The sequence below is a fragment of the Schistocerca nitens genome, chromosome 7, assembly GCF_023898315.1.
Source record: "Schistocerca nitens isolate TAMUIC-IGC-003100 chromosome 7, iqSchNite1.1, whole genome shotgun sequence".
Taxonomy (NCBI): Eukaryota; Metazoa; Arthropoda; class Insecta; order Orthoptera; family Acrididae; genus Schistocerca; species Schistocerca nitens.
In genome coordinates this window covers 390,186,423-390,200,461 of record NC_064620.1, presented here as the reverse complement: position 1 = coordinate 390,200,461, position 14,039 = coordinate 390,186,423, and the positions used below count along the sequence as shown (strand labels likewise).

At 38.6% G+C, this 14,039-nt stretch overlaps 1 protein-coding gene across 4 annotated transcripts in view; it reads left to right on the top strand.

The window, feature by feature from the left end:
- Positions 1–6,800: 6,800 nt before the first annotated feature.
- LOC126194713 (reticulon-4-interacting protein 1 homolog, mitochondrial-like) overlaps positions 6,801–14,039 on the top strand; it is a 176,153-nt gene continuing 168,914 nt past the window's right edge. For 3 of the 4 annotated variants that reach the window (XM_049932953.1, XM_049932955.1, XM_049932956.1), the window contains exons 1-2: positions 6,801–7,329; positions 7,419–7,653. In XM_049932953.1, coding sequence (XP_049788910.1) covers positions 7,282–7,329; positions 7,419–7,653 — 283 coding nt within the window. In that variant the 5' untranslated portion in view covers positions 6,801–7,281. The remainder of the gene's footprint in view (positions 7,330–7,418; positions 7,654–14,039) is intronic. The other variant, XM_049932954.1, reaches the window with a different exon arrangement.

Below are 14,039 nucleotides of genomic sequence, written 5' to 3'. Positions count from 1 at the left end.
CAGTAGCATGTTACAAATCAATTAGACTGTTTCTCAGTTTTGTGGCTGTAAATAAAATGAAAGTAACAACTACTGATGTAAAGACACAATTTCTATGCATTGATCTGCAAGAGGAAATCTACATTTTTAGGTTAGATGGCCTCGGGCAAGTACAGAAAGGGCAACAGCCTCAAAGGGTGCGGAGCAAAGTCAGGACATGCGGGGACCAAGCAGCAATCGGTATTGTAATTGTAAACTGTCGAAGCTGCGTTGGTAAAGTACCGGAACTTCAAGCGCTGATAGCACCGAAGCTGAAATCGTTATAGGTACAGAGAGCTGGCTTAAGCCAGAGATAAATTCTGCCGAAATTTTTACAGAGGTACAGACGGTGTTTAGGAAGGATAGATTGCATGCAACCGGTGGTGGAGTGTTTGTCGCTGTTAGTAGTAGTTTATCCTGTAGTGAAGTAGAAGTGGATAGTTCCTGTGAATTATTATGGGTGGAGGTTACACTCAACAACCGAGCTGGGTTAATAATTGGCTCCTTTTACCGACCTCCCGACTCAGCAGAGTTAGTGGCAGAACAACTGAGAGAAAATTTGGAATACATTTCGCATAAATTTCCTCAGCATGTTATAGTCTTAGGTGGAGATTTCAATTTACCAGATATAGACTGGGACACTCAGATGTTTAGGACGGGTGGTAGGGACAAAGCATCGAGTGACATTATACTGAGTGCACTATCCGAAAATTACCTCGAGCAGTTAAACAGAGAACCGACTCGTGGAGATAACATCTTGGACCTACTGATAACAAACAGACCCGAACTTTTCGACTCTGTAAGTGCAGAACAGGGAATCAGTGATCATAAGGCCGTTGTAGCATCCCTGAATATGGAAGTTAATAGGAATATAAAAAAAGGGAGGAAGGTTTATCTGTTTAGCAAGAATAATAGAAGGCAGATTTCAGACCACCTAACAGATCAAAACGAAAATTTCTGTTCCGACACTGACATTGTTGAGTGTTTATGGAAAAAGTTCAAGGCAATCGTAAAATGCGTTTTAGACAGGTACGTGCCGAGTAAAACTGTGAGGGACGGGAAAAACCCACCATGGTACAACAACAAAGTTAGGAAACTACTGCAAAAGCAAAGAGAGCTTCACTCCAAGTTTAAACGCAGCCAAAACCTCTCAGACAAAACAGAAGCTAAGCGATGTCAAAGTTAGCGTAAGGAGGGCTATGCGAGAAGCGTTCAGTGAATTCGAAAGTAAAATTCTATGTACAGACTTGACAGAAAATCCTAGGAAGTTCTGGTCTTACGTTAAATCAGTAAGTGGCTCGAAACAGCATATCCAGACACTCCGGGATGATGATGGCATTGAAACAGAGGATGACACGCGTAAAGCTGAAATACTAAACACCTTTTTCCAAAGCTGTTTCACAGAGGAAGACCGCACTGCAGTTCCTTCTCTAAATCCTCGCACAAACGAAAAAATGGCTGACATCGAACTAAGTGTCCAAGGAATAGAAAAGCAACTGGAATCACTCAACAGAGGAAAGTCCACTGGACCTGACGGGATACCAATTCGATTCTACACAGAGTACGCGAAAGAACTTGCTCCCCTTCTAACAGCCGTGTACCGCAAGTCTCTAGAGGAACAGAGGGTTCCAAATGATTGGAAAAGAGCACAGGTAGTCCCAGTCTTCAAGAAGGGTCGTCGAGCAGATGCGCAAAACTATAGACCTATATCTCTGACGTCGATCTGTTGTAGAATTTTAGAACATGTTTTTTGCTCGAGTATCATGTCGTTTTTGGAAACCCAGAATCTACTATGTAGGAATCAACATGGATTCCGGAAACAGCGATCGTGTGAGACCCAACTCGCGTTATTTGTTCATGAGACCCAGAAAATATTAGATACAGGCCCCCAGGTAGATGCTATTTTTCTTGACTTCTGGAAGGCGTTCGATACAGTTCCGCACTGTCGCCTGATAAACAAAGTAAGAGCCTACGGAATATCAGACCAGCTGTGTGGCTGGATTGAAGATTTTTTAGCAAACAGAACACAGCATGTTGTTATCAATGGAGAGACGTCTACAGACGTTAAGGTAACCTCTGGCGTGCCACAGGGGAGTGTTATGGGACCATTGCTTTTCACAATATATATAAATGACCTAGTAGATAGTGTCGGAAGTTCCATGCGGCTTTTCGCGGATGATGCTGTAGTATACAGAGAAGTTGCAGCATTAGAAAATTGCAGCGAAATGCAGGAAGATCTGCAGCGGATGGGCACTTGGTGCAGGGAGTGGCAACTGTCCCTTAACATAGACAAATGTAATGTATTGCGAATACATAGAAAGAAGGATCCTTTATTGTATGATTATATGATAGCAGTTACTTCTGTAAAATATCTGGGAGTATGCGTGCGGAACGATTTGAAGTGGAATGATCATATAAAATTAATTATTGGTAAGGCGGGTACCAGGTTGAGATTCATTGGGAGAGTGCTTAGAAAATGTAGTCCAGCAACAAAGGAGGTGGTTTACAAAACACTCGTTCGACCTATACTTGAGTATTGCTCGTCAGTGTGGGATCCGTACCAGATCGGGTTGACGGAGGAGATAGAGAAGATCCAAAGAAGAGCGGCGCGTTTCGTCACAGGGTTATTTGGTAAGCGTGATAGCGTTACGGAGATGTTTAATAAACTCAAGTGGCAGACTCTGCAAGAGAGGCGCTCTGCATCGCGGTGTAGCTTGCTCGTCAGGTTTCGAGAGGGTGCGTTTCTGGATGAGGTATCGAGTATATTGCTTCCCCCTACTTATACCTCCCGAGGAGATCACGAATGTAAAATTAGAGAGATTAGAGCGCGCACGGAGGCTTTCAGACAGTCGTTCTTCCCGCGAACCATACGCGACTGGAACAGGAAAGGGAGGCAATGACAGTGGCACGTAAAGTGCCCTCCGCCACACACCGTTGGGTGGCTTGCGGAGTATGAATGTAGATGTAGATGTAGAACCAATCTGATAGATTCAGCGATGATTCAAATATAGTTTTTAAGCTGAAGAGGATTTCATATGACCTAAAATAAGTTCAAAGAACTGGAATGAGAAATTCTCAAATTATCTGATGGCATTACTGATGATGATCCTTGCATCTATATAATGAATACAGAAGCATCATTATAGCCTTGTTTGTTGATGATGGGATACTTATTGGTAGAAGGACAGACATAATTGCTGAATTCTTTAGCTGAATCAGAAGTGGGAAATAAAATTTGACAAAATATTTCGAAATTAAATGTCATATCTTGAGAAATTAAAATAACTTCACAGTCTATGTATGCAAAGAATATCTTAAAACAATTTTAGTTTGATGACTTAAGCCCAGCAGCTACAACTATGGAGTGTGTGTGGAATGATGGCAAATGAAAAAAAATATTGTCAGTGATATGCCACTAGAAATGATTGAAGCCTATAGAGGAGCTGTTATGAGCATACTGTACTTTCCAACAATATCACAGGCAGATATTAATTTTACTTTTGATTACTAAAGCATGTTTAGTAATGAACCAATGTTTAATCACTGGAAAATGGTGAGACATATTTTTCAGTATCTAAAAGGAAATATAAAGTTAGCTATATTTTTTTAAGGAGGCTCAACACCGGTTGCACTCCCTGATTCTGATTATGGAATTAATACTTCAACTAAATGCTCCACCAGTGAAGTTCTCATTATATGAAGAGGGCCCATTGTCTGGTATGCTCAAAGTAACATCTCGTGACAACTTCAACTGTGCTGAGATGCCATCTGTTGGATCGACGAAACATGTTGGATACTACATATTAGACAAGAACTTGGAATTTCAGGTTTGAATGAACAGACAGAACTGTGTATCGACAATGAAACTGCCATGCATATGTTGAAGAATACCTACGAAGAAAAATAACAAGAAGCTAGAAACATGTTAACATTCCATGGAAGACCATTCAACAAAATATGGGTTGACAATAAACCTGAAACATGCGGAAAATTCAAGTTAACTTGCTGACATACTGACAAAACCACAGACTTGTAAAGTGTCTGAAGGTGTGCAAGGTGCTTTTGTGTATGTTCCATGTATTTTTTCAAGAGAATTCAGAGAGATTCACAACTGGTCACTAAATAATAAAGTAACTCTTACGTGAAACAAGACTCTGAACTGACACTGTTTGCTGATGATACAAGTATAATTATTAATCCAGTAAAAGAAAGTCCAAAAGAAAATGATACAATTAAGGTCTTTGGAAAAGTTATTAATTGGTTTTTTGCGAAAGGGTTTGCTCTGAACTTTGAAAAAACACAGTTCATCCAATTTTCTACTGCAAAATGTATTATTCCGTCAATAAACATAACACATCAAAAGAAGTCAGTAGCCAGGGTAGAGCATACTAAGTTTTTGGGTGTACATATACATGAGAATCTTAATTGGAAAATTCATATTTAAATCTCCTAAAGCGACTAGGTTCAACAACTTTTGCAATCAGAATAATTGCCAATTTTGAGGATGTAGAAATTAGTAAGCTAGCATACTTTGCATACTTCCACTCACTGATGTCATACAGAATAATATTCTGGGGCAACTCTACACTTAGGCAAAAGGTATTCACAGCTCAAAAGAAATAAGTTAGAATAATGTGTGGCGTTCTTAGACGCACATCTTGTAGGCATCTGTTTAAAAGGTAAGGAATTCTAACAGCTGCTCCACAGTATATTTACTCAGTAGTGAATTTTTTTCTCAACCACATGGACCAGTTTAAAATCAACAGCGACATTCGTGGTTCCAATACCAGGAAAAAGAAATACCTACACTTTCCTTTACTTAACCTATCTTTGGCACAGAAAGGGGTAAAATAAGCTGCTATAAAACCTTTTGATAAATTACCAGATGAAATAAAATGTGTGACATACAGCAGTAATAGTTTCAAAAACAAATTGAAATCATACCTCCTTGACAACTCCTTCTATGACATAGATGAATTCTTGAATATGAGTAAATAAATCTGGAGATATAATATAAGGATTTTGTGCCATTTAAGGGAATGGGATAGACAATAGAAATATTTAGGTATAACACTATAATGTAAAAAAAAGAAAAAGAAAAAACTTGATTCCTGTTAGCATTTCTTGTGCATTTGACATGTTACACATCATAACAGTATCCCGTGCTATTGATCAATGGAACACGCAACTAAGTAACTAACTGTCAAAAAGACAAACTGTATAAACTTCCCACTAAATAAACAACCCATTGACATTACACTGAAAGTAAACTATGAGGTACTTGATTGTGTAACAGACAGAAAATTCTTGGGGATGAATGTAGACTGTCAGCTAAAATGGATAGTGAATGTGAGAATTTTAGCAAAAGGGCTATCTTCAGCATGTTATGCCCAGCGAATCCTTGCACCAGTGTGCGATGTTTCATCCCTCAAAGTAGCCTACTTTGGGTATTTGCATTCAGTCCTCAGTTATGGGATAATGTTTTGCTGGGTAAGTGCTGGAAACACACAAACTATTTTCAAGATACATAAAAGAGTTGTTTGGATAGTAACAAATAGCAGTAACAGGGCACACTGTAAGGAGTTGTTCAAAAAGTTAGAAATTCTGGCAGTTTTGTGTGAATATATTTATCAAAACGTAATATATATAAGGAAAAACATTAATCTGTATACCACAAACAGCACAATTCACGACCCTGGAACCAAAAGAACTGAACACTGTAAACCATTATTTCAACAGTTAAAAATCCAGCCACTGCCATGCATCTATATATTGGAACCAGCTTGTTTTACAGTACAGCATTTGGACACCCTCGACAGAAATGCAGACCGCCACACACATGACACCAGAAACAAAACACAGTTACAAATTATAGCCCACAACACAAAATTATATGCGAATGGGGTTAAATGTATGGGCATTAAAATATACAACCACCTCCCAACAGACATAAAACAAGCAAAAACCCAAAAATAATGAGAACTAAATTAAAGGAATTGCTACTAAATCACTGTTTCTATTCCATACATGAATTTCTTGAAACAAAATTTTAATTACTTGCAATAAGCTGTTTATTCAGTTGTTGATGTTTCTACTTAGTAAGATAATTTAATTATTGTATCTTATCTATATTCTGTCTGTATCTCATATAGGCCTATGTATTCTGCTATGTGAACTATGTACCACAATATTTTAATTACTTGTAATAATCTGTATATTCACTGGTAGATATTTCTACTTAGTAAGATAATTTAATTATTGTTTGTTACTCCTATTCTGTCTGTATCTCTTATATGTATTCTGCTATGTGCAGTACGCACCACTGTCATCTCTCATCACACACCACCTATTTTATATTTTGTCTATATATCCTGTATGTATTCTGCTACGTGAGTTATGTACCACTACTGTCATCTCTCATCATATACCATCTTAACATACCCCACACCTTTAGTCAAAGGCTAAAAAAATATTTACTAGATAATAGCTATTACACTGCAGATGAATATTTAAAATAACTATAGACTAATGCTCGTGAACATCGTACTGCGTAACGAATTTAACTTGACATGATTAGAAAAGTTGAACTAAGTATAGGAGCTGTATATACTGTAAAGAGCCAAGTTTATTTTATAAGAAATATTGTACAAACATTTGACGACATGACGATGAATCAATCAATCTACAGGGTATATCGAATGGAACACGAATGCTGTATCGAAGTAGTATTCGTCCGTGAAGTATCGATTATGTTACTGTTTACATATCGGGTTGTCTTCGGCATTGTGTTTTCTAATTTTTTTTATCTTCATTTGCATGAAAGGGGGGTATCTGTAGTCATTTGCTTTTGAATTGGAAGTATTTATCTAATGGCTATATATAAAAAGGATTAATTAGTGAGGGACTTTGTTATATGTATGGAATGGAAATCGAAGAAGACTGCAGAAATAAAACTTTTGAAAATATTATGTTATTTAAACGTTTAATCGGAAAACTAACGAATGTAAACATTAATATGGTTCATTCACAAGACTGTATAAAAGTTTTGGTAGGCAAGGAAATGTTTGGTTCCGTGCTCTGAATCCAGTTTGAAATGAATGTGTTGACCTTTGACGTTTTTCATAAAAATAGCACACAATACAAAGTGCCGACAGGTCGTAGGGTTGCACGTAGTGAAGTAGCATTTTAACCAGTTATGGAATTCTGAATTCCTTTACTTAAAACATGTGGAATAGATAACCTTCGTAAACTGATTTCGCGGCGATGGATGAACTAATTTTCCATGCATCGCAGAGATTAGAAGCCCTTCAGGTAATTAGAAAGAAAAAATATTGCTGGTGCATCACACTATTTAGCATGACCAAGCTGTTCTGTTAAAAAAACAAAAATCTGTTTTTCAGATTCGACTATTGTGCAGCGCCCAGAACTTCCGAAACAGTGTGCAGGTGTATTCTGAACAAATTCAAAATGCAGTAGTGGAAGCATTAAATAGCCCGCGAGGACTTTATGTGCAGGAGGGGCTACATAACACTTGGGCCGCTGTTCTGAGAGTTGGAAACGACTTTAAAAGTGTAGCGAATCGAGAATACATATACGATGTGTATACCCGTGTACTTCGAATCGTACTTTCTGATGGTAAAGAAAATCACACTATTTACCACTTATCAGTTATTTTGACAAATTCGAGTCATGTAATTGAAATTTACTTTCGGTGTGTAATAGTGCTTGCTAATTCTCGTGACAAAAATTTGTCCTAACGTAAGGGGTCTGTTTGAAGGCTTTGGTGATGTACAGAGGCCCTGTCGGGGTGTAAAAGCGTAGTATAATAAACAGATGCTAATGAAACAAAATTAAACTGAACGAAATAAATGATGTTTTTCAAACCTTTAACGAAAACAAATTCACCGTATCATACAATGCTCTCTGTTGTTGTTGTTGTTGTTGTTGTGGTGGTCTTCAGTCCTGAGACTGGTTTGATGCAGCTCTCCATGCTACTCTATCCTGTGCAAGCTTCTTCATCTCCCAGTACCTACTGCAACCTACATCCTTCTGAATCTGCTTAGTGTATTCATCTCTTGGTCTCCCTCTACGATTTTTACCCTCCATGCTGCCCTCCAATGCTAAGTTTGTGATCCCTTGATGCCTCAAAACATGTCCTACCAACAATGCTCCCTAAAAAACCATATTGTTAACCTCCCGCCCCCAAAAAACTTTCATATTGCACACACACCTGGCCGTAACTGCTGTTAAGATAAAAAACTTAACCTGAAAACTACATTTCCATTCATACTCTGCAAATCACTGTTCAGTTCATGAACTATGATTTAGAGAGTACATTATTAATGCAGACAGTGGACTTAATTCATTGATTGAGTCTAGTACTGCCATGAACTGTTGTCTCAGTACAGCCATTATTCTACACACATTATCCTGGTCAGACTTCATCACTACAGTCTCTTACATTGTCCTGCAAAGTCTTTCTACATGTCATGCAGTTTAGTTGGCTATTTTTAAAAGGCATCCACCTTTTCACGTGAGACCTTGCTCACCATTTGATGCTGTTAGAGGCTGGATCTATTAACAAGAGTGTTACTGGTTTCCTTTGCGACATCAGTCAAGTCAACCAGTCCATGTCACCCTCCATCTCGAATTTCAATGAAACTTGGCTCTGCCATGCACTTTGTATGCTTTGCGGAATGTTGATGTAGATTTTCCCCCTACAGAGATAACTAGGCCTAACCATACCAGATTATAGTATTTCCTATCTTTCCATTTTCATTTACTGACATTTTAAAGTGTGCAAATTTTGACCTTTTTAGTTATACATGTAATGATGCAAAATTACTCTTGTGAATGTTTTGAAAATAAATTGCAGTTTTTTCAGTCTATGTGAAATTTGTTGGTTGTGTGTTCTATAAAGTATAACGATTGTAAACAAAATTACCTAATACTTGTAAGTAAACAGACCAAGGCAGGAAAAATAATATACATATACTTACATTGTTGTATTTTACTATGTGAAAAACATTGTTCAGCATTACACTGTACGTCACACAAAGGGAAAGGAGTAACTCCCAAAAATCTTTTTTCCAAAATAATCCTCAAAGCATGTGCTGTCATGTGAGAAAATAAAATTAATGGTGTTGTTCTTTTATTGTATTGTTCCTACTATACCAGTTCTGAAATTTTTAGGGCACTTTCTGTTTGTTTGTCTCACAGAATCAGTTATTGCTGAGATAATACTAGAAGGAATTTTTTAAAACATTTTTGATGACAGTGTTATTATACATCTCTGCATTCCATTTGTCATCATCTTATTTACACTTGAAAAGACACCATTCATTGTAGAGTACATTGTGCTTGATTAATATTTCCTTGTGTTCCACTTGTAATGTCACAAGGGGGGAAAAGCTCTCCTGTTGGTATTTGTGCAAAAAAACACTGTACTTTTTATTTTATTTGGTGGAAAATAATTTTGTATACAGAACAACAAATTGTAGTTTCAGGGAAGAAACTGTAGATATTATCACTCAATGTGGGGGGAGGGGGGGTGTAGAAGCCTTTTCTTTTTTTCTTTCTTGTGGCCTTTGTCCCACTGCAGCGTGGGATCGGCCATGTTGCTATTGATTTGGCAGTGTTAATTTTAGAGGGTGGCTGGATGCCCTTCGTGCCGCCACCCCAAACCCCCCGGGATGGAATTAGTATACCCCAGCTGTCTGCGTCTAGTGTAAGTCATGGAATAGAGCGAATTTCTTCAAATATCTGTGTGTCGTGTAACTTGAGGTGGAATGTGGGGACCAGCCTGGTATGCACCTAGTGGGATGTGGAAAACTGCCTAAAAACCACATCCAGGTTGGGCGGCAAACTGGCCCTCCTCGGTAATCTGCCAGGCAGATTTGATCCGGGGCCGGTGCGCCTACCCGAGTCCAGGAAGCAGCGCATTAGGGCCCTTGGCTCCCCTGGCGCGTGGTGGGGGTAGGAGCCTTTGCTAAATACAAAAAGATGTATATGAGAAGAATATCTTGAAAGTGTGTACAATGTAGAAGAGTTGCCACAACAGATAAAGGAGGTAGAGGAGGTTAATGTGCAAGAAAGAGGTGATCCAGCAGTATGGTCAGAGAATGACCTATCGTTGAATGATTTGATTTGAAACATGTCATACAGAGTGCATGGAATGCCTTAAGAATCATTGAATTTAGTGAAGTGTGCATGAAGTGGGTTATTTCATTTGGGGATGTATGAAATTAACCAGAAAACCAATGGAATCACACTACTGAGGAAGAAACAAATGAATAAATGTGAAAACTGTTGTTCAGTCAGCCTAATGCTAAATGCTTAAAAACTGATAAGAATGATAGAGGATTGTTATGAAAATTGCTGTTTCACTGAGTGAAGATTAGTTGTGTCTGAGAAATGATAAAATTACTAGGAAAACAGTTGTGACCTAGCATTTAGTAATGAAGGAAAAAATTGGGTTTAGCTCTTATAGTGTCAGCAGCTCTTGTGTAGCATGCTGATTTTGGCAGTTCATAGACACTGATTATAGCAAATCAGTTGATAGTACACATAGACAGTGAGAATCTTGAATGTAATGATTTATTTTGGCAGGAGATATGAACTGATTACATTTGTTTTTGATTGGAGAGCACCATAACTTTCAATAATCTGGTAACTACAGCTTTTAAGGTTGCTTACTGATTGTCACCTTTCTTTGACGACTGGAAAGAGCTGGATGTGCTGATAGACTAGTCTGTAGTGAAGTCAGAGGCCTATGTTATGTTGGAATGTAAGAGTTTGGTTCTGAGATGGCAAAGCTAACAAACATGAATGGAAAAAAAGTTATATGTGCTGACATACTGATCTGAAGTACAGCCAAGGGCCTAGTTTAGATTGGAATGGGATAATTTATTTGTGAGTTGACGAAACTAATAAATATAACAAGAAAATATGATTGCCATAATAGACTGATGTGTAGCATAGTCTGACATATATGTTCGTCATTACAATAACATACTTGGATGTCTCATTTCTGATTTTGCTGAAAATTCCAATGATATATTTAAATCTAACCTAACAGAAAAAAAAATTCCAACAAACTTTAATTTCAAACTATAGGCAATTACAAACAAGAATGTCATTGGCTGCTGTATGCTTTGTCGCGTTGACTTCCTGTGGTTCATCACACATTCCATTACCAACAGTACCTTGCAACAGAAAAGCTGCTGACACCATAAGAACACCTTTACCGAAGAATGAATAGAATTAAAGATAATCTTCATGGCATTTTTGCATTTAAAGAAAGTCAATGTATGGTGGAACAACTTGTTTGAAATGGGTATACAGTACATAGACAGTTGAGAAACTATGGTTTGTAGATAAACTACAATGAGAAGTGGGGAATTTGTTTCAAATGGGGGGGGGGGGGAGACAATAAATAAACAGTTGAGAAAGTATTCATTACATAAGCTACAACAAATAAGAGAGACTTAAGGAATTGTGGATGCTTTCAGCCATTAGTTGTGCAAGTATTGTTGTACCAGGTGCAGAAAGATAATCCTGAATGTTTCATCAGTAACACCCATGTCTGTTCGTTCCTCTCCTGAGTAACTCTTATGAGCTCCATTGTAACACATTTCACTGAATGCTTCGTGCAGATCTTAGTGTACTTCACAAAGAGTGACACATTCATCACACAACCATGAGAACCATTCTCAGAGATATACTTGATGCCATCATCAGATGTTTGAAATAGGTTGCAAACCAAACTGTCACCCACATCACAACTGGTGTTACATTATTCTATTAAACAAGGTTGTGTGATTGTTAAGATACTTGTCTTTTATTTGGGAGGAACAAGGCGTAATTCCTTGTCCAGTTACCCAGATTTAGGTTTTCTGTACTACCCATAAATCACCCAAGAAATGCATTCGGGAGAATGATGGTTCAATCCTGCGTCCGGCCATCCTGATTTAGGTTTCCCATGATTTCCCTAAATCGCTTCAGGCAAATGCCTGGAAGGTTCCTTCGATAGGGCACAGCTGTCTTCCTTCCCCATCCTTCGCTAATTCAATGGGACCAATGACCTTGCTGTTTGGTCTCTTCCACCAAATCAACCCAACTCACCCAAGAAAATGTCAGGATTGTCCTTTGGAAAATGACATTGTTGATTTTCTTCCCCACACTTCCCCAATCCGTGTTCCATTTCTGATGATCTCATTGTCAACAGGACATTAAACCTTAATCTTTTATTTTTATATTTTACTAAGATTATTTCTAAGGATTCTAAACTACAAGTGACATCTCTGAGCAATGCATTTGGCTTAAAATTGCTAGCTATCCAGTTCTCATCGACCAAAGAGCGCTTTATGAGTGCTGACATTTATCTTCTGTAAGGATGTGGAAGGTTTAATTGTAATCCAGTCATTTGCTCTTGCCCTAACATGCAGACTGAAGGGAACTGCGAATATTTTTGGATTAAGAAAGACTCACTGAAAATCAAAAGAAAGAAAAAACTTGCTAGTTTTTTTCAGAGTAATCTTTTTTGAACTAGAGGGGGAAAAAAAACATGCACACACAGGCATGTCTATATCTCTACATAGTGTCATCTGGACAAACAGTGCCAGTGTTTCCTTTCAGCAGGTTAACTAGATTATTGTGGGAATTGTGTTGAGATCAGTAGAGGGAGAGGGATTGGCAGTGGGTGGCTAACAGCTCAGAAGGAGCCAGCTGTTTTGCTAGCTAGGAATGTGGTAAGGGGGGATGCCAGGTTCATTGGCTAAGCCTGTGATACACAGTTGTCAGAGCCGTTGTAGAGCAGCGCATGCTGAAGGTGGTGTGAAGTTGGAGGTATGAGAGATTGAGGCCACAATGATTACTGGACCGAAAGATGTTTTGCAAGGATAGCTCCCATCTGTGTAGTTCAGAGAATCTGGTGTGGCAGGGAAGTTTCCAGATGACCTGTGTTGTAAAGCAGCCTTTGAAATTGAGCATGTTATGCTCATCTGCTTGTTGTGACCAACTTTGTTCTTGGCAATAGGATGGCAGTAGCCATTCACTCCAGTGGACAGGTAGTTGGTAGTCATAATGACATAGAAAGTTGTGCAGTGTTTGCAGCAGAGTTGGTGTATGACATGACTGCTCTCACAGGTGGTCCAGTCTCTGACGGGGTAGAATAAGCCTGTGACAGGACTGGAGTAGGAAGCACTGCATGGGTGGTTTGGGTAGGTCTTCCCTCTGGGTCTTCCACAGGGATACAATCCCTGCAGGTGCAGTGTAGGGATGAACTAGGATGTTGTTTGGATTGGGTGGGCAATGTAAAACTGCCTTAGGAGGCATGGGAAGGATCTCAGATAGGGTGTTCCTCATTTCAGGGCATGATAGATAACCAAAGTGCCAACAGAGGATATGGTTCAGTTGTTCCAGCCCAGTGTGATATTGGAGGGGGGGGGGGGTTCTTGGGGGGAAACATTTTATCGTGCATTTATTCAATGTGAAGTTTTGATGCTGTTGATTAAACCAGTTCCTGTTTTAGACCAGTTCTAGTTAATCACTGTCTTATATCTCTTTAATATTTGCTGTGCACCTGGCACCTGGTTTCTCAGGGACAGACTGAAAATAAAAGTTTGACAAGTATTTATCTTCTACATTGATAAATCATGAAACCCAAGGCAACAACCAGTGTTGTTTGCCAGTGCACTAGTCTTTGCTGTAACTTTGACAGTCTGTAGTTGTCCTCTTCATAATTCCTTTCTACACCAGCCTTTGTCTCCCACGCATAGACCCAACCATTTTGGAGCATTGTGGTTTCACATCACATGTTCTTTTCTTGTCTTCTCTTCTTGCACTTTTTTCCTCAGTCTTATCCCTTTTTAATTCTCTCTTGTCTTCATTTTGTATACTTTTTGAGTGTAAATTTTAGCGCAATTTCTTCCTTCTTGTCACTACAGACTTTTTCATTTTTTGACCTGTTTTTCGGCTTAACCTCAGTTCCTCTTGAATCATATTACAAAAATCATATCCTT